Below are 20,483 nucleotides of genomic sequence, written 5' to 3' on the forward strand. Positions count from 1 at the left end.
TGTGGCTAGAGGTGTTTGTGGGTTCTTAATTACGCTTCTGAAATCAGAAGCTGGGTTGAATCTTGGCTGAAAACGGGTCACATGACATCTTAAGGCATTCTGATCAGACGATAAATTCTCTAACCGCTGCATAAGATATTCCCATTATTATGTTCTTAATAATTACTGACCTTAAATTTAAAAATTAAAAGTGAAGAATTGTGTTAACACAGGTCACAACTGCCTAAGTGCATTTTACTTACATGGTAATTGATAATTAGTGTATAATTACATGATAAAAATAATAGTAGTACGCTAATTCCAGAGAAAGCACCTGGAAACATAAAATGGAAAACAGGGGAGGAACCCAACTCCCTCTACTATGCAGAAGACACAAAAGGAGGCCTCCCCTGACTGTCTTGGGACATTTCTATTTCTCCAGAGAAGTGAAGTGGGAATTTGAGTATATCTGACAAAAAGTATCTGAAAGAGGGTATTGTAGATGAGTAGAAGAGGATACTACTGGAAGGTGACTTCAGCTATCCTGCTTCTGGGGTTGAATTAAATCAGAGAATTCCTGTGTGCCACCTGAGACCTATTAACTAATATATCTGAGCAGAGGGCAGTAACTCCTTTAACAATGCAAACTTGCTTTAAAAGAGCCTGTCTGTCTGAGCATTCAGTGGGCAAGCACTTACACTATCTTTTAGAAATAATTTTGAAACCTTGTCCCAAGGTTATACATATTCACTTCAACAACAAACAAAAAGTGGATACTATTTGATTACTTGCAAAGCCCCACAATTCATTTTTCAATTATTTTTTTCAGTTAAATTATATCTTGTAAAACCTCATGATAGCACACAGACAACAGCATGGAAAGTATTTAACTTTCAAAGCTTGTAGAGGCTTTGTAAAGAAACTAAGTTCTGATCTTCTGCCTAAATTCTCCAGATAATACAAACATAAAACTTCAATTCCGTTTTAAAAGAAATATCCATAACTATCCCCTATTCTACAAAGTATGGGCTACAGTTCTGCCTCACAGTTGAAAAATCAGGAAAAGCCTCTGCTTCGCTACACAGACGAGTCCAGACGTTCTAGACTAATAGCGAATGGCTTCAAGTTTGCACATAGTGTAGAATTTTTTTCCATCTGTACTTCTTTCAGAGAATAAGTACCATATTTTTCTCACTTGTCTTTTTCTTTCCCACCAAATGCTGCATTTCATAACATTTGAAATGCTGGTGAAATGTATTTCCAATTCTTAGAGAGATGCATGTATGAAATCAAGTACACCTCACTGCTGGTTTTGAATAAGTGAAAGATCAATAGGAATGGCAGTTTTTGACACTTAGGTCTTAAGAAATGATGTAAATAGTTTTCACTTTTATAATGTTTAAATCCCATAGACAGATTGCAGTAATGGACTGAATCCCTTTTAAAGGCTTTTCAATTCACTTTTGCAATCTGACTGGAATCTAGGATACTCCACACAAAGTCCACCTGTACCTATTGCACACATCAGTTGTACCAATGCCTGCATACACATGCAAACAAAACAAAATCAGTAAATGGTGAACTATTGGATAGAAGAATCCAAGATTTACACTAGTGAGAGCAGAATCAGACCTGTCATATCTGAAATAGATATGACTGTCAGCAACAAAATGGCAAACATTTTAAACGGCATGTACTTGCAGGTAGGGTCAATGATTATCACTTGTATCTTGCAGGAGTAGTTTTTCTTCTCACAGCAACACAATATTTTCCAGTGGTCTTTACCTGGTAGGTCATGAAATCCTTTGCAGTTGTGTGGAATGTTAAATCTCCAGAACTATACAGTTTCATACAGACTGACTCTGAAACTTTAATCTTGTTTTCTAGGTACAAACACTTCTGATAATAAAAGAAATATGAACAGCAGTGTATGATCCCAAACAATAATTTATACTGAATTAAAACATTAGCTTCATCCCTTAGACACAAGCCACAATTTATTGTCTTACCATATAATTAGAACAACAGAGCATGCAGTTTGTTTATGCACCACTGACCTCTAAAGAGCTCATTGATATTGTGGATCCAGTTTCACTTCTTGATAATCCCGCGTTGTCATCCAGCTCTGAGGCAATGAAATTCTTCACTGCTGTGCGAGGCTCAAATGGTAAACTCTGCATGTGTTCTTGGGTGGGAAGATGCTGGTCTAAATTGATATTAAATTGGTCCATTACAGAGGGATTCATATTGAACTCTGGATTAACTTTGTAGTGCAACAGCCTTTCATGAGGCAACGTATCCATGCCTATATTCATTTTGCTCTCATCTTTCAGTGATTGCTGGGTATTTACTGAGCCCCGGGGCATGACTATATAGTCGCTTTCTATCATCCGTTCTTGAGGATGGACTATGTCCATATCTGCACCTCTCAAATTATCATCAGTGCATAAATACACAGTCCTCCGCAACTCACTGTTATCTTTTTTCAAGCACTGATTGGCCAGTTCACTCATACTCATAGGCATGTGGAGACCTGTTGGTTGCTGGATGATGACTTTGGAGATGATGTTTCCAGGCAAGGTAGAATAGCTCATTCCTTCAGGGTTTGGTCCCTTCTCCTCCTCTTCATCGTTTAATGAAATTCTAGAGAGTGTTCCTGTTATAGTAGCTGCTCTGCAAGGTCCAATGTCTTTATGCAGAACTGTGGGTCAGAGAACAGAATTCTCACAACATGAAACCATGTCTGCCTAACACTGCTTTTTCTTGTGGCTTTATTTAGCAGCCCTCCCTTTACCAGTGCATCTTCTCAACAGTTTTTCTATCAATTTAATAACTTTTATTATATAAATATAGTTTTGGGAAGGTGTTTTTTTTAAAATCAACATCTCTTAATCTACTGTGTATAACTGACACAGATCTCTGAATAAGCCTCAATTATTTATATAAATTAAAAACACTCCATTTATTCCTACTGCCTTACATAGATCTTAGGTGACCTACAGCTTAAGCAAAAGCCTGTCACGTGGAACTCAATTAAGGGTTTTCCAAAAAAAATGCACTATGACATCTGTACTACCATTATTAACTCCACATAACCTCCTAGAAAATGTCAAACAGATTGTAAGGAAGAATCATTTATTCAATCCGTTGTAATGACCTACCATAGGATTATAACTATGAACATGTGTTCCTGAGCTCCTAATGTTCATTTTCACTGACTTTTAAAAACTCTTCTGTGCTAAATTATTTTTTCAAGGAAAAGTGACAAAAAAGTAATCACATTGGGAAGAAGTTCCATTGGCATCAGAAAGACATGTGTTGCTGCATCTGAAAAGGTTATAAAGAATATAAACATGCCTCATAAAACAGTCATAATCCACTTTTGATGTAGGTTTAAGCCTTCCTGGACAAACTTGCAACAACATCCAGCAATTTTTTGTTGGAGTAAGCTCCACGTGTAAAAGATAATAATTCTGTCACAGAATACAAAATTTCTAGGAGCACTGAAGGATGCATTCAAAAGCAAAGCATATATTCAATCACAATTATTGATCTTAAAAATTAAATATAAATCTATAATTCAACATTTGTAATGAAAGAAAAAAGGATAGATAGTAAGAAAGAAAAATTTAAATTAATTAATTACTGGATTTATTCCAGCTGGGTGCAAGGATTTTCTTGTCCCAGTTGAAAATATTTTAATTCACACCAGTGCCAGTTTGTGCAATAAAATGCAGCTCATGGACTGAGACAGTAAGACAACTTGAAGTATCTCAGGTGTCACATTTACATCGCTTCTGGTAGCCTGAGGGCTCTGATGACCCAGATCCCCTGGTATCTGTCAGTTCACTGCCATGTTCCATAGCAGGCAGCTCATAAGGTAGCCTACTCTCCCACCTCACACAAAACTGCCTCTTATTTTTCCATTATTAAAAGAACAATTTACCCCTAAACAACAGTGCACAAATACCCGACTTCAGTGTGGCTGCTTCATTGTTTCCAGTCACACTTGTTAAGACACTTCAAACAGTGGCCTATTCTTAAATCTTTCATTAAAAGAAATTGAGTTTAAATGTTTATCTAGTAAAGCCTGTTCATAACTGTATTCAAAGTCCATCTCCTTAAGGATGCCCCTGACAAGGCTCTCTGTACTGCAGAGCTATACCGGCAAAGGTAAGAAGTTGGAGCTACATGGACAAATTCTGGACTTTCAGCTGCATTGGACGGTGACAGACACGCATTTGTGTTGCAATGTACTGTCCTGCTCTCTTCAAAATACATGTGCATATTAAAACTGATCTATATGGAAGAACTATTACCATATTGCAAGAAAATTAACTGGCAGGTTTTAAAGGTGGGTGACTGGAAACTCAAACTTTACCTTAATGAGATCAGCCTTCTTGGCCCCCCATATAGCCAGCGAAGAGAGACAGTGTCCTTCAGGTGGGTGATGCAGAACAGCTAAGTCAGGCTTCTGCCCTGACTCACCCTGTGGAGAGGACAACCTCTCTCTCTTTCTTTCTCTCTTCATTGAAAACAAAGGGTGTCTAAGCACGATTGCCTCCCAGAGAAAAACTGTCCTTTGGGAATATCTCCTAGGTTTAAAAATTTCTATAGGGTTTAAAGGGTCATTTATTTTACACTGTGCTTTATTTAAGCAAGGTTTGCAAATGAATTGTTTAAAATGTGTTATTTTTAATATGCGGAAACAGACACAGCTGACTCATTAAGGATCACATTACTGAAATGTCTTAAAAAAACCAACTTGTTCCAATAAGGTTAAATAAAATTTCATTTTCCTGATACCATGTTGCTTAAACTACTGTTGATTTCACTTAGAGCCCTAAAAAACTTACCTTTTTTAAAAACTAAACCAATTGATGCACCCTTCATATACATAGCTTTTAAGATACACTAATTTTTTTTTTCTGTAGCAAAATGACTGTTTCCCATTTGCTTGTGTACTATGGCAAGGAAAATTTTGTGCATAAGACTGACTTTCTTTCCAAAACCATTTGCCTTCTAATAGACAACCATACCTTTGTCTGCTTCCCAACTGCTGAATTCTAGTAAAAAACTTTTATAAGAAAATGTAATAAATGTATTTGTACAGTGGCATCACTTTTTTGTTTACATTTATAAATATGTGTTGGAAACAATTAAACTCTGATATTTTTCTGGTTTTCACTTCACAAAGACCTAATACGAGACCTCTTTTTGTTGGCTAAATACTCTCTCAGTATTCTTACCTGACCGACAAGCAATGTCCACATCCTTTTCAAAATCAGTCTGTAACAAGAAAAAACGAAACAGGACAACTATTATTAATTGAAAACTAAACCACAATACCTTTTTGCCAACTAGCGCTTCCAAAATGTCCTACTTACAGAGTCATAGTCTCTTAAAAGTGGTTTCTTGTTGCTGAGAAGGTGAAGTGTATTGTTTTACAACAGCAGAGCTTTACAAAGTTTCCTAAAGTATAACTGGGTGGTTTTCAAAGTATGCTGCCTGACCAGAAAAAATAAAATAAAATAGGTGGGAGTATAGAATTTTAATAAAACGATACAGTGTATAGTTTTTTTTATGTATATGGAAGAGTAACTTCTACATGTCATGGAAGGATCAACTTTAAGGAAGCTTTTCATAGTAATTTTATAAACAGAAGTATGGAAAATACCCTGCAATACAAATTACTGTGAATAAGTGTAATCCAATTAGTCTACCCTGTCTGAAACATCATTAATTTGTTATGAAGTGGTTATTTGTTATATAACATTCTGTCCATCCTTGCTACTAATGTAATCATGTAAAGTTTGTACTCCCTGAAAACAACTATTATTTATTTCATTGGGCAAAAATGAGTTGTAAGAGCTAAGAATGAATTTTAACAGCTGAAAATCCAAGCACACTTTTCCCAGCTAAGCAAAACTACTTATCCAGTTATAGATTTCAAGTAATGTTAAATTATGTTTTTAGTTCCACAGAAAAGTTTATTACATGAAAAATGTTTAGCAAAACTGACTTCCTTCTTGCTTGTGAAGTCCAAACATTGGATTCTTATTTTGATTCATCATTTTTTGAAGGGCGTCTTCTTGCTGAGCCTTGCATTTTTTTAGGCTAAATTTTTTTTAGGGCCTGATCCTGTCGCCATTATAATCAATGACAAACTGTCATTGAAAGTGAAGGGACCAATATTTTGTCTTCATATACTACCTAACAGTACTAATAAATCCAAATTGGCATACTAAGCCATTCACTATCTCCTTAATTCAAGCCACTAAATAGATTCCCCCTCTAGAATCTATTAAATCTAGCACTTTCTCCTTGTCCGAATTAGTTTGAGAGGAACATTTTTCAAGGCCTCCTGAAGGGAAGACTTTCAAATGTACCAGTGCGTTTTACACCAATAGTACAAAAAGTCATGATACGTTATTAGATTGCTTTCTCATTTTCTTATATAAGAATCTTTTGTCATAAAGAACACTGGTAGAAGACACTAATTCACTGTGCTCCACTAAATGACCGCACCAATAATTTAAAACTTGCTAAGAGATTTAAGCAAGCAGATAATGACCTAAACAGACTTACACTTGAAAATGGTGCTAGTAATTCAGCTGTGCATACTTGCCACATATGTAAGTTTTTTCTTTTGGATATGAACACTAAATTAAGAGTCAAAGAAAAAAATAAAAGCTAACCATGATTTGAGCATGTCCATTAGGAAATGAACTTGAAGAATCTGCATTGACTGGATCCTGGCAATTTCTCAGTCGACATCTGAATGCATCTTGAACCTGTGAAAACAATATCTTATACTGATTCTTGTGCAACGCCATATACTCTACTCCTATTAAAGATTAAATTAAACTGTATGGAATATAATGCATGACTTTTCTTTAGCATACTTAATAAATCAGAAGCAGTAAACATAAATGTTTATTTCTGCCATTTCATACATTTGCTATATTTTGTGGCTGCTGCACAGTCTGTCAGTCTATCACATCAAGACCACAGAATTAGATTTGCCTATGGACAGAACTAACTAGTAGTCAGTGATGATCTGGTACTCAAGCCAAATCTGTTTTGGGTGGTAGTATTTGGCTTTGTCTTCTCATTCAGTTTGGTACAGGTCTGATTGATAGCAGGATTAACAGATATACTATTAACCATTGCAATGTAAAATGTATCTTCTGCTTGATAAATGTAAGATACTTGAAAGACAGTTCTTAACAGTTACTATAATCAGATACATAGTGCTCTCCTAAATATACTTTAAAGAATAAGTCAATTTGAAAGATGCTACTGATTCCAACCATAAGCTCTAACACCATGTATAGGGAATCGCATGCACCTCTTCTAGGAGTAAAACTCTTCAGACCAGGTAAATATCTTCAGCGTAAGCCCAAGAAGAAGAAAAGTAGACTATTTGCACAGAGTCTAGTTTCTCGAAACTAAAACAAAAGAGGAACTTCTCAGAAATCACTGTTTACTAAGATGATCCATAAAGTAAATTTGAAGACTTGTCCCTAAAACACAAGCATATTTGAGGAATTATCTTTCCATAGGAAAGGTTATTTTTACTTTGATTTTGGGCAGAATGTATGTCTAAAGAAATTTTATTGCTCAACACTTTCGTCAGAAAGATGTGGTTCAACATAGAGACACATTCAAAAGAAAAATACAGTTCCTGTTTGCTGACAGTAGAATGCAAACACATTTTGCTGCTTTCTCACACATACCAAAGTAAGGACAGCAAGGCAACTTTTGGAATGCAAAGTTTTAAAATGTGAATTTTGGTTCCAGAAATGCAACTATCCATATTAGCAACCTGATGTGACTTGGAAAACAGGAACTTAGTTGGGTGACCTCCAATCAAAACAAACTAGTATCATATCTTGTTTGAACATGAAAATTCTCTCAAAGAAATGCCTACAAAAATCTATATTCCATTTATTATCTGTAGAAACTACTTGATGTCTTATTCAGAATAATTAAAAGGCACAAAATCGTATTCTACTCATGGACATTTTGTGAAGAGCAGAAGAGGATAATTCATTAATTATTGCTGATGAAAAGACATCCCCTTTCAATAACATTGTATTCTACTGCAAGCTGTTCAAGTGCTTTCACAAAAGGGAAAATGAAATAGAAAAAAATTATTTATTTTTTTTAGTTAGGAAGCATTATTTTAAAGTGCTCAACTATTAAATGGGTACGAGTGCTCTGCAGTCTTGATAAGTGGCTGTTGCAGGTAGAAGAAGACTAATATAGAGCAGAAAGTGGAATGAAGCAAGGTGGGAAAGTTTGGATTGATTTCAAATCATCAAGATTTCCCACAGGTGATAAGGTAATGTAAAGTGTGCTTGACCTGTATCACGGCTCAGATTCTGATTTTAGGCACTACACTTGCTGTGGTTTTCTATGAGTTTGACAATTTAATTTGGCATCTCCCATTTGTTGCAAATTTAATCCAAGTCTTCTCTTGCTTTATCAGTGTTGAAGTCAGGTCACATTTCAGAGTTTTATGCTCTTGGATAAGAACTGGCACAGTGGTTTGACAAAAAAAAAATAAATAAAAAATCCTTCCCTCCAAAGCAACCCCAGCTGTGCGGAATCTCATCTCAAGTCTCATGAAGCTTGACCCCAAAGCATTATCACTTCAGAAAATACTGTGTGATCTCTCACTCTGTGCAGTGGTCCTCCTTAGTTTTGGGACTTCGTGTTCATGAAGCTTCCCCAGTTCAGATAGCTCCAGGGATCTCAAGAATCTCATGTCCTACTTTCACTATCTTCTATGTTAAAGCAGTGAATCTTGATGTTAGGATCCTCTTAAATGTGCATGTTTCTTATAACGTTTCTGAAGTGCAAGCAGCATATTTTTTGAACATGTTAACAGAACGTCAAATATAGCTGTATCCATCATACTGACATATGTTGCAACTTCTAGGTGTCCTCACACAAGTCAGAAACAAAAAGGTTGAACTTTCTCAATACTAGCTTATTTTTCTAAACCGCTTGTTTGAACTTGTAAAGACTGTGCTGTCTTTACATTTTACTTTGAAACATAATCTTGTTCACCCCTCCCCCCTTTTAACATCAATTTACAAGATTTTCTTAGAGCCAGGCAGAGCAGGAGAGACAGATGTGATGAACGTGTGGATACCAGGGAAGTGGTTTCCTTAGCAACAGTAACCAACTCCAGGCTTTTATAACTTACCCTCTCCCTACTCATACACTCTTTATTTTTCTCCTGCAATACAGAAATGTGGGCTTTAGATGCCAACAATGCATTTAAACCAAATGCTCTCTAGTCAGCAGAGCACATCAAAAGAAGAAAATACATGTGGGTTCCTCCCATCACCAGCGTTCAGTTACTCAGTGTGATTCAATTTAGCTTTAGAGCATCTCGTGTTCAAGCAGGTCAGGCAAATAATTTTGCTCTGATGGAGAAGCTTCAGCACTAACCTCTTCTATAGATCTCTGTTCTGTGACACACACCTCACCATCATCCAATGCCCAATTAGGTATTTAAAAAGCAGGAAGAGGGGAAAAAAATAGTAGGCTTTCTGGGCTAAGAATGCAATATAAAGCAATAATACCTAACTCTTTGCATTTTTCTTTCCTAATTTCCAAATGGTCTATAAGAGGTCTCATGCTTAAGAACTATTATATTTATCTTAGAAGTTAGGAAACGGAAGTGTAGAAAGATTTGTCTTTCCAAAAGACCCTGAATTGATGGAGGGCAAAAATAGACACAACACATCACTTGGTTCTTTTCTAGTTGTTATGTCTTACTCAGTGAACATCCCTGGCTTCCTAATGCAGCTGTTGTCACACAAGATCTTTGATATAGCATACTAAAGAAAGCAAAAAATGTTTCCATCGCTTATGTTTATATCTATAACTAAGAGGAAAAACAGGGGTTTTATATATATACTTGTAAGATTCTGTGTCTTTTTGTAATGTAATGACAATAAAGGCATAGTAAAGCAGGGCTGTCCTCTTTGTTTGATTTTTATGGTGATATATTCCACCCCATGTTTTTTTTCCTGACAGTAAGAATTCTTGTTTTGCCTGTGCTGGCATGCTATAAATATTAGATCAATCCTACAGGCTATAACTGAGATAGATAGCTTTGTAGCTGTCATCAAGAGTGACAAATATGTTGGCAGGTTTTCCTTGACAGGCATTGGCAGAGCAAAATGCTTTTGCAGATAACAGAAAGTAACATACTATTCTTTAACGTGGGGAGGTACCCTGTGCAATGCAAAGACTGCATTGCACACAGTGCATGGTGGCCACTATCTTGGCTTGTACTTACCTAAGGGTCTTTGGAGCTAGAAAGACAGACTCTCTAGAGCCAGACTGCAATATAACTTACTGGAGTTATATGTCTTTCTGTGTAGGAACTTGTTGCAGTAAACAATTACATCTTTGCTGCTACAAACTGGTCCATATAAGTGCAGAACATGCACATTTTTGAAACAAAAATTCTTTCAAGTTCATCAATCTTATGTCTTTGCTGTTCTTGAAGAACTTTCTATTCATTTTCTTTTCCCATATGAAAAAAAATTACCTTAATTAGTTCCTCAAGTGTTTTACCCAGTTTACAACTTAAATCTGGAGGACTAAAGAAGATTCAATGTGTTCTGTCAAATAGAGTTCAAACAGCAATACCTAGGCTGCTTCTTCCACCACCAGCACTATCATCATCTTCACTGGAGGTAATCTACTGATTAGTCTATGTTGTCTCTGTACATTTACTTCTGCCTAAGTTGTCATGACTGAAGAAAAAAATTCCTTCTCCTTTTTGATAACAGACAACCTTATCAAACCTAGGTGTTTTTGGGCCTCACTGGGAAATTTTCTCATGAGGTCATTGTTTAAAATACCATGTAGATAGATTGATTAGCTATTTTATCAAATGACTTTTTTCTAGAATTTCAGTGTTAGGACCAGGAGGTGTAACTGCCAAGACTGGCTTGCAGGAAAGTAGTTAATCAAAATAATTCTTCTTTGCAGTTAAATGGGATACGTATATGTGATTTGCTAAAAGGGCAGCAAATAAAATAAACCATAACTAGATGATTGCCTACACACAAACAATTAAGATACTAAATTCCTGTATAAACATCTTTATAAACAGATATTTTTGCGTCTTGCTTGCACTAGAACCAGTGAGCTAAAAGTGGTTCAGGTCAAGGTATCCTACAAATTTGAAAACTGAGTTTACTTACAGAAAAGACTAATTCCACCTCTATCAGCACAGTCCTACCTGTCAGTAGGGTCAGATAAGAACGTTTACATGTGATGTTCAGCAATATCAAAGCATTTCCTGTGAATGAAGCATTTGCAGCAAATATCTGTCATTAGAATAGGGAACCTGTCTTGAATTCAAGGCTTGGGGCATTGTGGGAAGATGCCTCTTCAATTTCATCTTAAGCAGTCAAAATATCTTTTTTCCAAATAAACTCCTGCATTACTGCACTGAGGTAGGCTTTAATGTCTAAATTTTTTTTATTTTATACAGTGCTATGCTATGTTACTTTTAGAATCTCTCATGGATCTTAGTCTTTTCTTTTTGATGAAATCAATGACTGATAACCAGGTATGTGTTGCAACCTCTCTGCATCCTTGCAAACGACACGAGGAAATGGAATTAGGACATGAGGAAATGGAATGCAGCTGCATGTAGGGAAGTTCAGATTGGACATTAAGAAAAGGTTCTTCACTGAGAGGGTGGTCAATCACTGGAACAGGCTCCCCAGGGAAGTGGTCATGGCACCAAAACTGAGTTCAAGGAGTGTCTGGACAATGCTCTTAGTCATATGGTTTAGTTTAGGTAGTCCTGCGAGGAGCAAGGAGTTGGACTTAATGATCCTTATGGGTCCCTTCCATCTTGAGATATTCTATGATTCTATGAAAGATAATGCTGTTTATACTGATTTGGTTTTGAAGGTTTCATCTGCAACTTTGAGCTAAAGATACATATTTTAAGATAAAGATGGTTCCTCAGGACAGTAAGTGGGAGGCAGTATGCCCTTTCCAAGCTAATTAATATAACCCAATGGAAATACAAATTTCATAGACAGAAAAATCAGTATGGAACTGCCATTCTTTCTACTGAAAATAGTCACAGTGTCTTACTCTTTTACTAAAAGAATATGTGAAATGATGGCTTTCAGTTCTGCAGATGAGAATACTCTTTTTCACGGATGTAAATCATATGGGGAAAGAAAATGCTGTAGAAAATAAGGGGATAGCAAGACAGTTCTACATAAAATAGATTTGTCTTGAGTATTATCTCTTATTCTGCACATATTTTTATCCTGAACAAAAAAAAAAAAGCAAAAAAGGAAAAGAAAAAAAAAACAGAAAAGAAAAGATGTTAAAGAAGATAAGCCCCTTCCACTATGAAAGCTGATAAACTAAGAAAAACAAAAGTTTTTAGCCTCTAACAGCTTGAGTAAAGTGGGATGGAGTCACCACAATGGAATGTGCTAATTTCTGCAGGCTATTGATAAGTTTTTTCCTTAAAAATTGAAAACTTATTTCTTTGATAAGATAATCACATATGCACACTGTGTAGGGTAGTCATATAAAGTTCATGCAAAATGGTACACTACTGAAAGATTGAAATAAATTATGCCACTCATAATTCTTTTTCATGAATATAGTGAGTTTCAATGTTTAAAGGGTGTGAATGGTGGAAAGGGAAACCACTGTGTGAGATTCCTCACTCAGCATTGACAATAAATCTTTCTTGAAACATCTTCCTGTTTTTTTAGTCCTGAAGTGCTTTTGAATGACTCTTGCCAATCACAAGAAACCATACTAGACAGTGTAATTTGGTTTATTGGTGTGGCAAATATCCTGAAGTTGATAAATAGCTAATGCATAGGTATGCTGGTGGACCAGGTTACTGCTCTCCAGTCTGGCTCTGCCTGCTCATTTTTGATAGATTGTCCCACAACCACAGATCTGCCATCAAAGTTGTTGTGTTACTGCTCTCAAACCTATCATCTCAGTCAAAATGTAGGGTTAGTTAGCAGGTTAGATAAGTTTGAGAAACTGTCACCAGGTTAAAGAACACTTGTGTGGTAGCTTTGACATCAGATTTCAGTGGTGATGAATTCTGCAGTGGGTGGCACTGAGCTGTGAAAGGGAGGCTGGGGTACTAGTTTTTCCTTGCTGTTCTCAATGCATTAATATGTCTTCATCCTCACTGTCCTCAGAACTTAAGTATGTTACTTTAAGTATGTACCTGAGTTTGTAGAATGGAAAGGGTAGATCCTCACCAACATAACACCTCATCTCCTTGTGTCCTCTTTCAGGGACAGTGTAAGCAGAAATCATTTTGTGTTTGAATCAGTTTTAGAGACTGTAAAAATCTACAGCTTTTGGTCTTCAGGAAAAGGGCATTCACATTAGCATTTCCCTATACCCACAATGTTGGGAAAGCCTAACACTTAAAAATAAACTGAACTTGGGAATGATTAAAAGCCACATTTAATGAAGTGGGTACAGTTTTCTACTGAAACTGTCATTCTGCACCTGGAATTAACTGATCTTCCCCCTCTCTTTTTCACTTGTTCCTCTACATCTCACCATAAAATACTTTTCTCTTTCTGTGAAATATAATTCCTCAGAGCAAGCTGTATATAACATTAAAGAGCAGTTGAGAGATTAACAGGAGCACAACCCTTTAGAAAACTGGGAAGCCATTCCTCACCTCCCTTCGGAGAATACAATGGACCATGACAATAACAAAGCCTTGTAATGAATCAAATACTGCAAAAAGTATCTGAAATAATATTGATCTTTTGTCTGTCATGGCCAGAACTGCAGACATCCAAGTCAGGGCCAGAAGTGGCAACACCACACATGAACTCCAAAGGGATGCCCTATTGAAAAAAAAAAGAGAAAAGTAGCATTGTAATATTGTAAAAAATTATTAAAAGCTCACTATTAAAATAAAACATATTTAAGGATGGCACTTTATCAAGTTAACTTGAAAATCAGAGACAGGAATGTAACAGTGTCGGTACTTTATGTTCTAAAGAATATCCTGTATACAGTTAAGAAACACAGTTGCAATTTTTTTTTTGTTAAAAAGTATTTAAACGTGCTCAGCACTCTATACAGTGTTAGCAAACACAGTTGTCATCATCATCAAACTATTGTCTCACATGCACTGTATAAGATTTGTAACAAGAAGATGTAAATGATCAGGACTAACATGGCATTACTGGCGGTGGTGGCTGACAAAGCTGTTGTTGAAACTACTCCACACTTGGCACATTTGAGCGTCAAACCGCTATGAGGCTCACTCATCTGACTGCAAACAAACAGAACACCCACAAAAAGAACAAAATATTGAATTGTCACCAAAAAACGTTGCTACCGCAATTTAGCTTTTAAATATGATGTCATGCAGAAAAAGTAAGTTGACTTATTCAGGATGAATGCTCTATGTTGTTGCAAAACTGTACTTTGTACTTTACATTATTGTTAGCTTTAAATGTTAATGCTATGGGGCTTCATTTCATGCAGACTCTAGTTCTTCCATTTAAGCTAAAAAAGGCCCCGAGTGTCCAGTGATCAAAACTGCTCAGTACACTGAAGTAAACATAGGCACGTGCTAGGATAGACACACAAAGTGAAATCCCTCTATTCAGACCTGTTAAAAGACTGTTTTATCCAAACTTGCATGATAAAGAGTATAGGACACTTAAAGGAGGAGTATGAAGTATGTACAATTACAGAGCATTAATAGGGAAAGAAACCTGCAAAATGTATTCAAGCATCAAATCAGTAAGGGCATACTATATAGTCAGATTTGTACTAGTGATCTGAATGGCCCACTAACTTCTGGAGTGATTTTATTCATGCCATATGAAGGTCTGAATACAGGGCTTGAAATGTATGGAATCTGATGAAATAAATATCAGTTGGTACTAAAAAAAGGGTGACCTGTTTTGCATTTTAATAAAACACAGTACACAAGCATTAAGCTCAAAGCATTTTGTATGGACAATTGTACCTCAGCACCTGTCAGAAGAGCTAAGGAGCAAAACCTGGAATTTAAATTTTCTTTTACATACAGTAAGCATTCAACTTCCTGAGATGACTAAATAAAGACTTTTGCTATTTTTTATCTTCCTGCTATCAGAACCAGAAATAACCAGAGCTGACAGATGCAACAAACAGGAAAGGTGCTTTACCTATTCCCGTCTGGAAAGTGGTCAACATCGTGAAGACAGGTAACACTTCATTTTTTTCCCAGTTATTTCAACGAATGGAACTCCTTTTTATTGCCAAACCCAGCATTCACAAGATTTTTAACATACTGCCCAAAACAACATTGAACTCCAGTGGTTTCCATTTTGATAAACCAAATGATGATTTTCCATAAAAAAAGTGCAGTATATTTTCCATAAAAATGCATTTTTTTTCCATAAAAAACAGTGAGAACCATGATCTTGTATAAGGTGATTATGGGGTGTAAAAAGAACTCAGTGAATCCACATCAATTTACACCATTTAAAGATCTACATTAATGAATGAACTAGAAAAATGCCTTGGGTAAGCTTAAGCTAAGCTTGGGAAAATACTGTCCATCTTTGCTTGGCAATACTGCAATGTTATCAGACTAGATTATTCTCTTTACCTCTATAAAATTGTTCTGGATCTTGCAAATAATAGAACTCGTTGTGTATGTAGACCAAATATAATCTTTCTGGCTGGGTATGTATGTGTGCTACCCCTTAATGCCAGGAGAATGATTGGTATCCATCAAGACACTTGTTGATTCTCCGTATGCATATCAAGGTGGAAAAAATATATGGAGTTAGTATATTTTGCCCCATTCACTGCTTTAAATCCTACATAAATGACTTCTACAGTTGAACTTTTGACTGAACTTAGAACAGGTATAAGTCCAATGTTTGCCAGAAAGAATGACGTTGCCTTCCTAAGCATGGCTGGCAAGAGATATTTGAGAAATGAGTGACAATCCCCTTTCTACTGGAGGTCAGATGCTGCACAAATGTCTATGCCCCAAAGAATGACTCAAGACCTTTATCTGCCAAGTAGCACCAAGGAATGCTGTTACCAAGCCACCATCTCATACTATCACAAAAGTTAAGTGTTTCTCTATTAGGGCATTTACATGCTATCCCAGAATAGCTGGATTGTTTCTGACAGAATAATTTCTAGTTCTTTATCCACTTACTTTAAAATAAAATACCTCTTTACTAAGTTGCGCACTGTTAGAAAGCAAGTTATTTGTTTCATCAGGAAAGTATGCTATAAGCAAATAGATTTCTATAGCTGACAACTGAGTAGCTGAAAAAATATTATGCAGTTAAATCTAATCTTGGATATCCTTAGAAAATGTATAAAGTCAAACCCATAGCTGCTCCAGCTCCTTAAATCACTGTAATTAGAGCAGATATGAATTTGAATTGTTGATTACTAAGTTATTACTACTCTTGAAATAATTTTGGTAGTTTTATAATATTCTAGATTTCATCAATATTATTATACAGTTAATGCTGATGAAGCAATGCAGACAAAAGTAAGGTTAAGAAATTAATACTTTCTAATGAAATAATTGGAAAAGGGAAGAAACAAAATTAAAGCTTTTGGTACATGTTTGTCAGAATAATGGCAAAAGAGCTGAAAACCAGAAGATTTAATTGAATTAATATTAAATGCAAATCACACCAGCTGAAGTATTTATCATAAATTTGCTCATCTAACCAGTGAATTGAACTTATTAGGAATGCTACTGTTAGTGAAATGGTAAAATAATTCAAAGTGAACCTGTAATAAATTTACCCATGGCAATAATACACAGTAAAATAAAGATATCATTGCTTATCATTGCTAGAAATGCAGATATTGGTGGTGTTAACTACAAGCTGGCCCAAAAGACAATACTAGAACATGTAGCTGTAAAAATCAATTATGCAAAGTTTAAGTATCCTTTCATAAGCATTAAGAAAGTGATAATGCACTTGTGAAATAATTTTCTCCAATACGGAATGAATCTAGGTTTGCTGCTGCAGTACTTCAAATTCATTGTAATCCACTGAAAAAGTTTCTGATACCACCACTGTCATAATCCTTTCTTCTCATGATAATCAGAATTTTAATGTAAATGTAAGTAAATAATCAATAACACAGAATTTCCATTTACCTTTTTTCTTTTTTTTTTTTTTTGCTTTTAAAACACTTTTTTTTACTTTGAAATTCTGTTACGCTAATTTAGAACATACATCTATGTAGGTATGGATGTAAGAACAGAGGCAAATTCTTCACATAGTCAGAATGACAGAATAGCATTGACCTCACTAAGGGATATATTGCTGTAAAATATATTTTATAATAGTTTACACAAATGAGTAACATTTCCCACCACAGTAATTAAAGTTGACATCTAGACAAAAATAATCAGTTCCTTCTGTACATACAGTTCATAAAACTGTTTTCCTAACTGCAACAACTTTACATGTGTGACATTCTTGAGAAACCTCTGCTCAGATTTGTTTAATCCTCATTATTATTAACTTAATACTGTTGTACTTGTGTTTTATTATGTTTAGTTTGTTTAGTTGCATTCCCTCACGATAATGCAACAGCAGCTTTTGAGACGAATGGAATCTGTTAGACACACTGTTACACTGATATCAAAGTTCAAAGCACAACCAAAAGCATTTTTGGTGAATATCGGTAATTGAAAATTGGTGATACAATTTTAATACGCTTTAAAATAACCCAATTGTTGCTTACCCTGCTCTGTGTTTGAGCTTTTTATCTAGTATTCCATCTCTGGAAACAAGTTTATTAAATACCAAAATGCCAATCACCATGTTGACCTGTCAAACAGAAAACAAACAGTTGATCTTTCAGTGCCTGAAAGAAAACACTTTACCCTGCTGCTTCAGAAGAAAAAGCTCTTACAGGCCTGCAAAATGCCTTGTGTTACATTTTTGAGTATTCTATCAGAAACTGTGTAACACTGTCCCTGAGCACATCAAAGGTGTGTGTTCTCAAAAGGGTAAACACATACGCATGCTGCAACAGGCTTGGTTTTGAATCTTGAGTTATATCTGATGTCAAGGTATATGTGTACATGTCTGCTGGCCAGAAGCTTGAGCAATATAGATTTAATATTTCCTCAGTTTTAATTGCCACAATATATCCTGTTCCAGGAACACCACTGCACTGAGTTGTGCATGCAGGGAAGAGCTACTCAGAGCACACGGTGACCGTAACCGTGCTCCTTTCTAGGCATTTACAGCCCGTGTGGGTGTTCCCACTTATGCAGAACCAGCCTGTGGTTTTCCATACCCTCCCGCACATTAGTCATTGTCTGTGTCATTAACCAAAATGCCAGTCTTCAGCCTTGTTTGACTGCAGTTTCCTTTTATTTTTGTGGGCCAGATGAATGCCTGGGGTAAGTCTGTTTAGCTCCATTAAAGTAAATGGTGTTATGATCACATACATGGGTTGAAGACCTAACCTAAAAAAAAATTCAAGTGTTTCAGCAGTCAGACTGTGGCACTCAAAGGACATGCTAATGGCATTTAATGAACAACTTAATGACTGTTATTATCCATTTGTATTATTGAACTGAACTCTATGAACCTGTCTCTGCATGGCCCTGCAAAGAGGTAATACCAAGTTTTGAATCTATTAAATAAATGTTCCTTATTTTTTTAATGAGAAAAGGGTAATCCTTTTTTCCTTTCAGATTTTTCAAGAGCTGTGCCAAAATACCTAATTGTTGCCAGTCTGTCCTGCCAACTCTTTTCCAGCTTTTCTTATTGTAACTTTATTTTCAGCCTTTACATTTTTCAGCTGATGTTATATAATTCTTTTGCTTCATACACTTAGGCTTAAGTGGCTGCATGGAACGGCTCCCTCCACAGCTAGTAGCTAATGGTAGGGCAAACTGTGACTGTGAACTTCAAATATCTCTGAACAAAGCTTGGCAATTACACAGAGAACATACAGTTCCATGTGAGAATTATGACTGGCTTTTTGTAAACATCCTTGGCTCCTCTATCATGACAGGGACTATGAGTTGTACAAAAGGATCCTGGCTTGACTCCAGGCAATGATGAGACAAACTCTATGGGGGTAGTAAACATCCATTTCAGGAAAATCTATGTAGCTAAATTGATATATCTTTGATGACTAGTAAAGATTGATTCCCTTTTGCAAGTGAAAATCAGAAATAACGTGTTGATAGAGTAGTATCAAATTGGTGGAGTGGAAAGAAGAATTACATTCAAAATCTGTAAGGGAAAAATACTAAACAAATTATTGTACAAAACCCATACAGACTCCAGAGCAGATGACTGATAGCTGATGGCACATGTAGGGTACAATTCATCTTACCCTAAAGTAGACACCTGAAATACTTCTGATGGTTTGAGCCCTAAATGCATATTTTGCTCCACTGACAATGAAATGTGGCTGGGATAACTAGCTTAGATGCAGAAATTTACATTGCAGATATCTACAATTAGGCAAAGTGAATCCTACACCTAAATGCATTTCCAGAGATGTGGAAGATTAATAAACAAATGAGTAACATTTCCCAGCTATGATGATCTTTTTCTTTGATTTCAAAAGCAGTAGCCATGGAGAACTTGCTGGCTAGTTCTATTCCTCTGATTGCTTTTGCTGGCACAACGATACACTGCCAAACAGCACTCTATCAAGACTCTCACTGAACTTCACAAGGCAGTGACTATTGCGTAGATGCTACTGATAATAACTCAGTGATGCCTGTAACAAGTTTTCTGTGCCACCAATCAGTACGTTATTCTTTCACAGCTTACGGCATAAACATGGAGAGACAACAGATGTAAGGAAGTGATACAATTAAATGAATCATGCATTCAAAATACTGAAGGTATGTTAAACAATACTGAGCTCAGTATTTACAGCAAAATGTAATGCTACTGTATAGCTAAGTCTTTATAATTTCAATAGCATATTCCATCATTTTGTATGAAAATACTGGAAATTATATTAACGTTTACCAGGACAACAGCAGCTGCAGGTCCAACGAAAGCATAAAGTAGCCCTCCTTCAAGAGACAGCCAACAGCTGGAAAGAACATTAGAGAAGAACTAACACAAATTAAAAATAAGCATAACGCATTGCCAAGAAAGCATTAATAATTACTATGGCATGATATTTTTCTGATTTATGTTCAGTCCTACATGTAGAGGGCACACACAAAATATAATTACTTTGTTGATATGATGATGTAGAGAGTTGAAAGTTATTTCCATTACCAACTGTTAATATTTCAGAAGTTTTAATGTGAATTATACGTATACTGAAATGCCTAAAATATACTATGAGCACAATATAAAATAAGTTTGTAAATCTCTAGTGAATCTCCTCTAACCATGTATGATGAGTTAACTGAACAGGACCTGCCAGGTAGGTATCTAGAAACATTTCTAGCTTGCAATGCC

At 35.9% G+C, this 20,483-nt stretch overlaps 1 protein-coding gene across 1 annotated transcript in view; it reads right to left on the reverse strand.

The window, feature by feature from the left end:
• The window catches only part of ADGRB3 (adhesion G protein-coupled receptor B3), a 492,392-nt gene that overhangs the window by 19,494 nt on the left and 452,415 nt on the right, over positions 1-20,483 (reverse strand). The window contains exons 21-27 of the mRNA XM_068399003.1: positions 20,040-20,106; positions 17,776-17,861; positions 14,219-14,317; positions 13,712-13,883; positions 6,678-6,773; positions 5,229-5,268; positions 2,037-2,680 (exon numbers count right to left, since the gene is read on the reverse strand). Of these exons, the coding sequence (XP_068255104.1) occupies positions 2,037-2,680; positions 5,229-5,268; positions 6,678-6,773; positions 13,712-13,883; positions 14,219-14,317; positions 17,776-17,861; positions 20,040-20,106 (1,204 nt within the window). The remainder of the gene's footprint in view (positions 1-2,036; positions 2,681-5,228; positions 5,269-6,677; positions 6,774-13,711; positions 13,884-14,218; positions 14,318-17,775; positions 17,862-20,039; positions 20,107-20,483) is intronic.

The sequence above is a fragment of the Nyctibius grandis genome, chromosome 1 (genome assembly GCF_013368605.1).
Source record: "Nyctibius grandis isolate bNycGra1 chromosome 1, bNycGra1.pri, whole genome shotgun sequence".
NCBI lineage: Eukaryota > Metazoa > Chordata > Aves > Nyctibiiformes > Nyctibiidae > Nyctibius > Nyctibius grandis.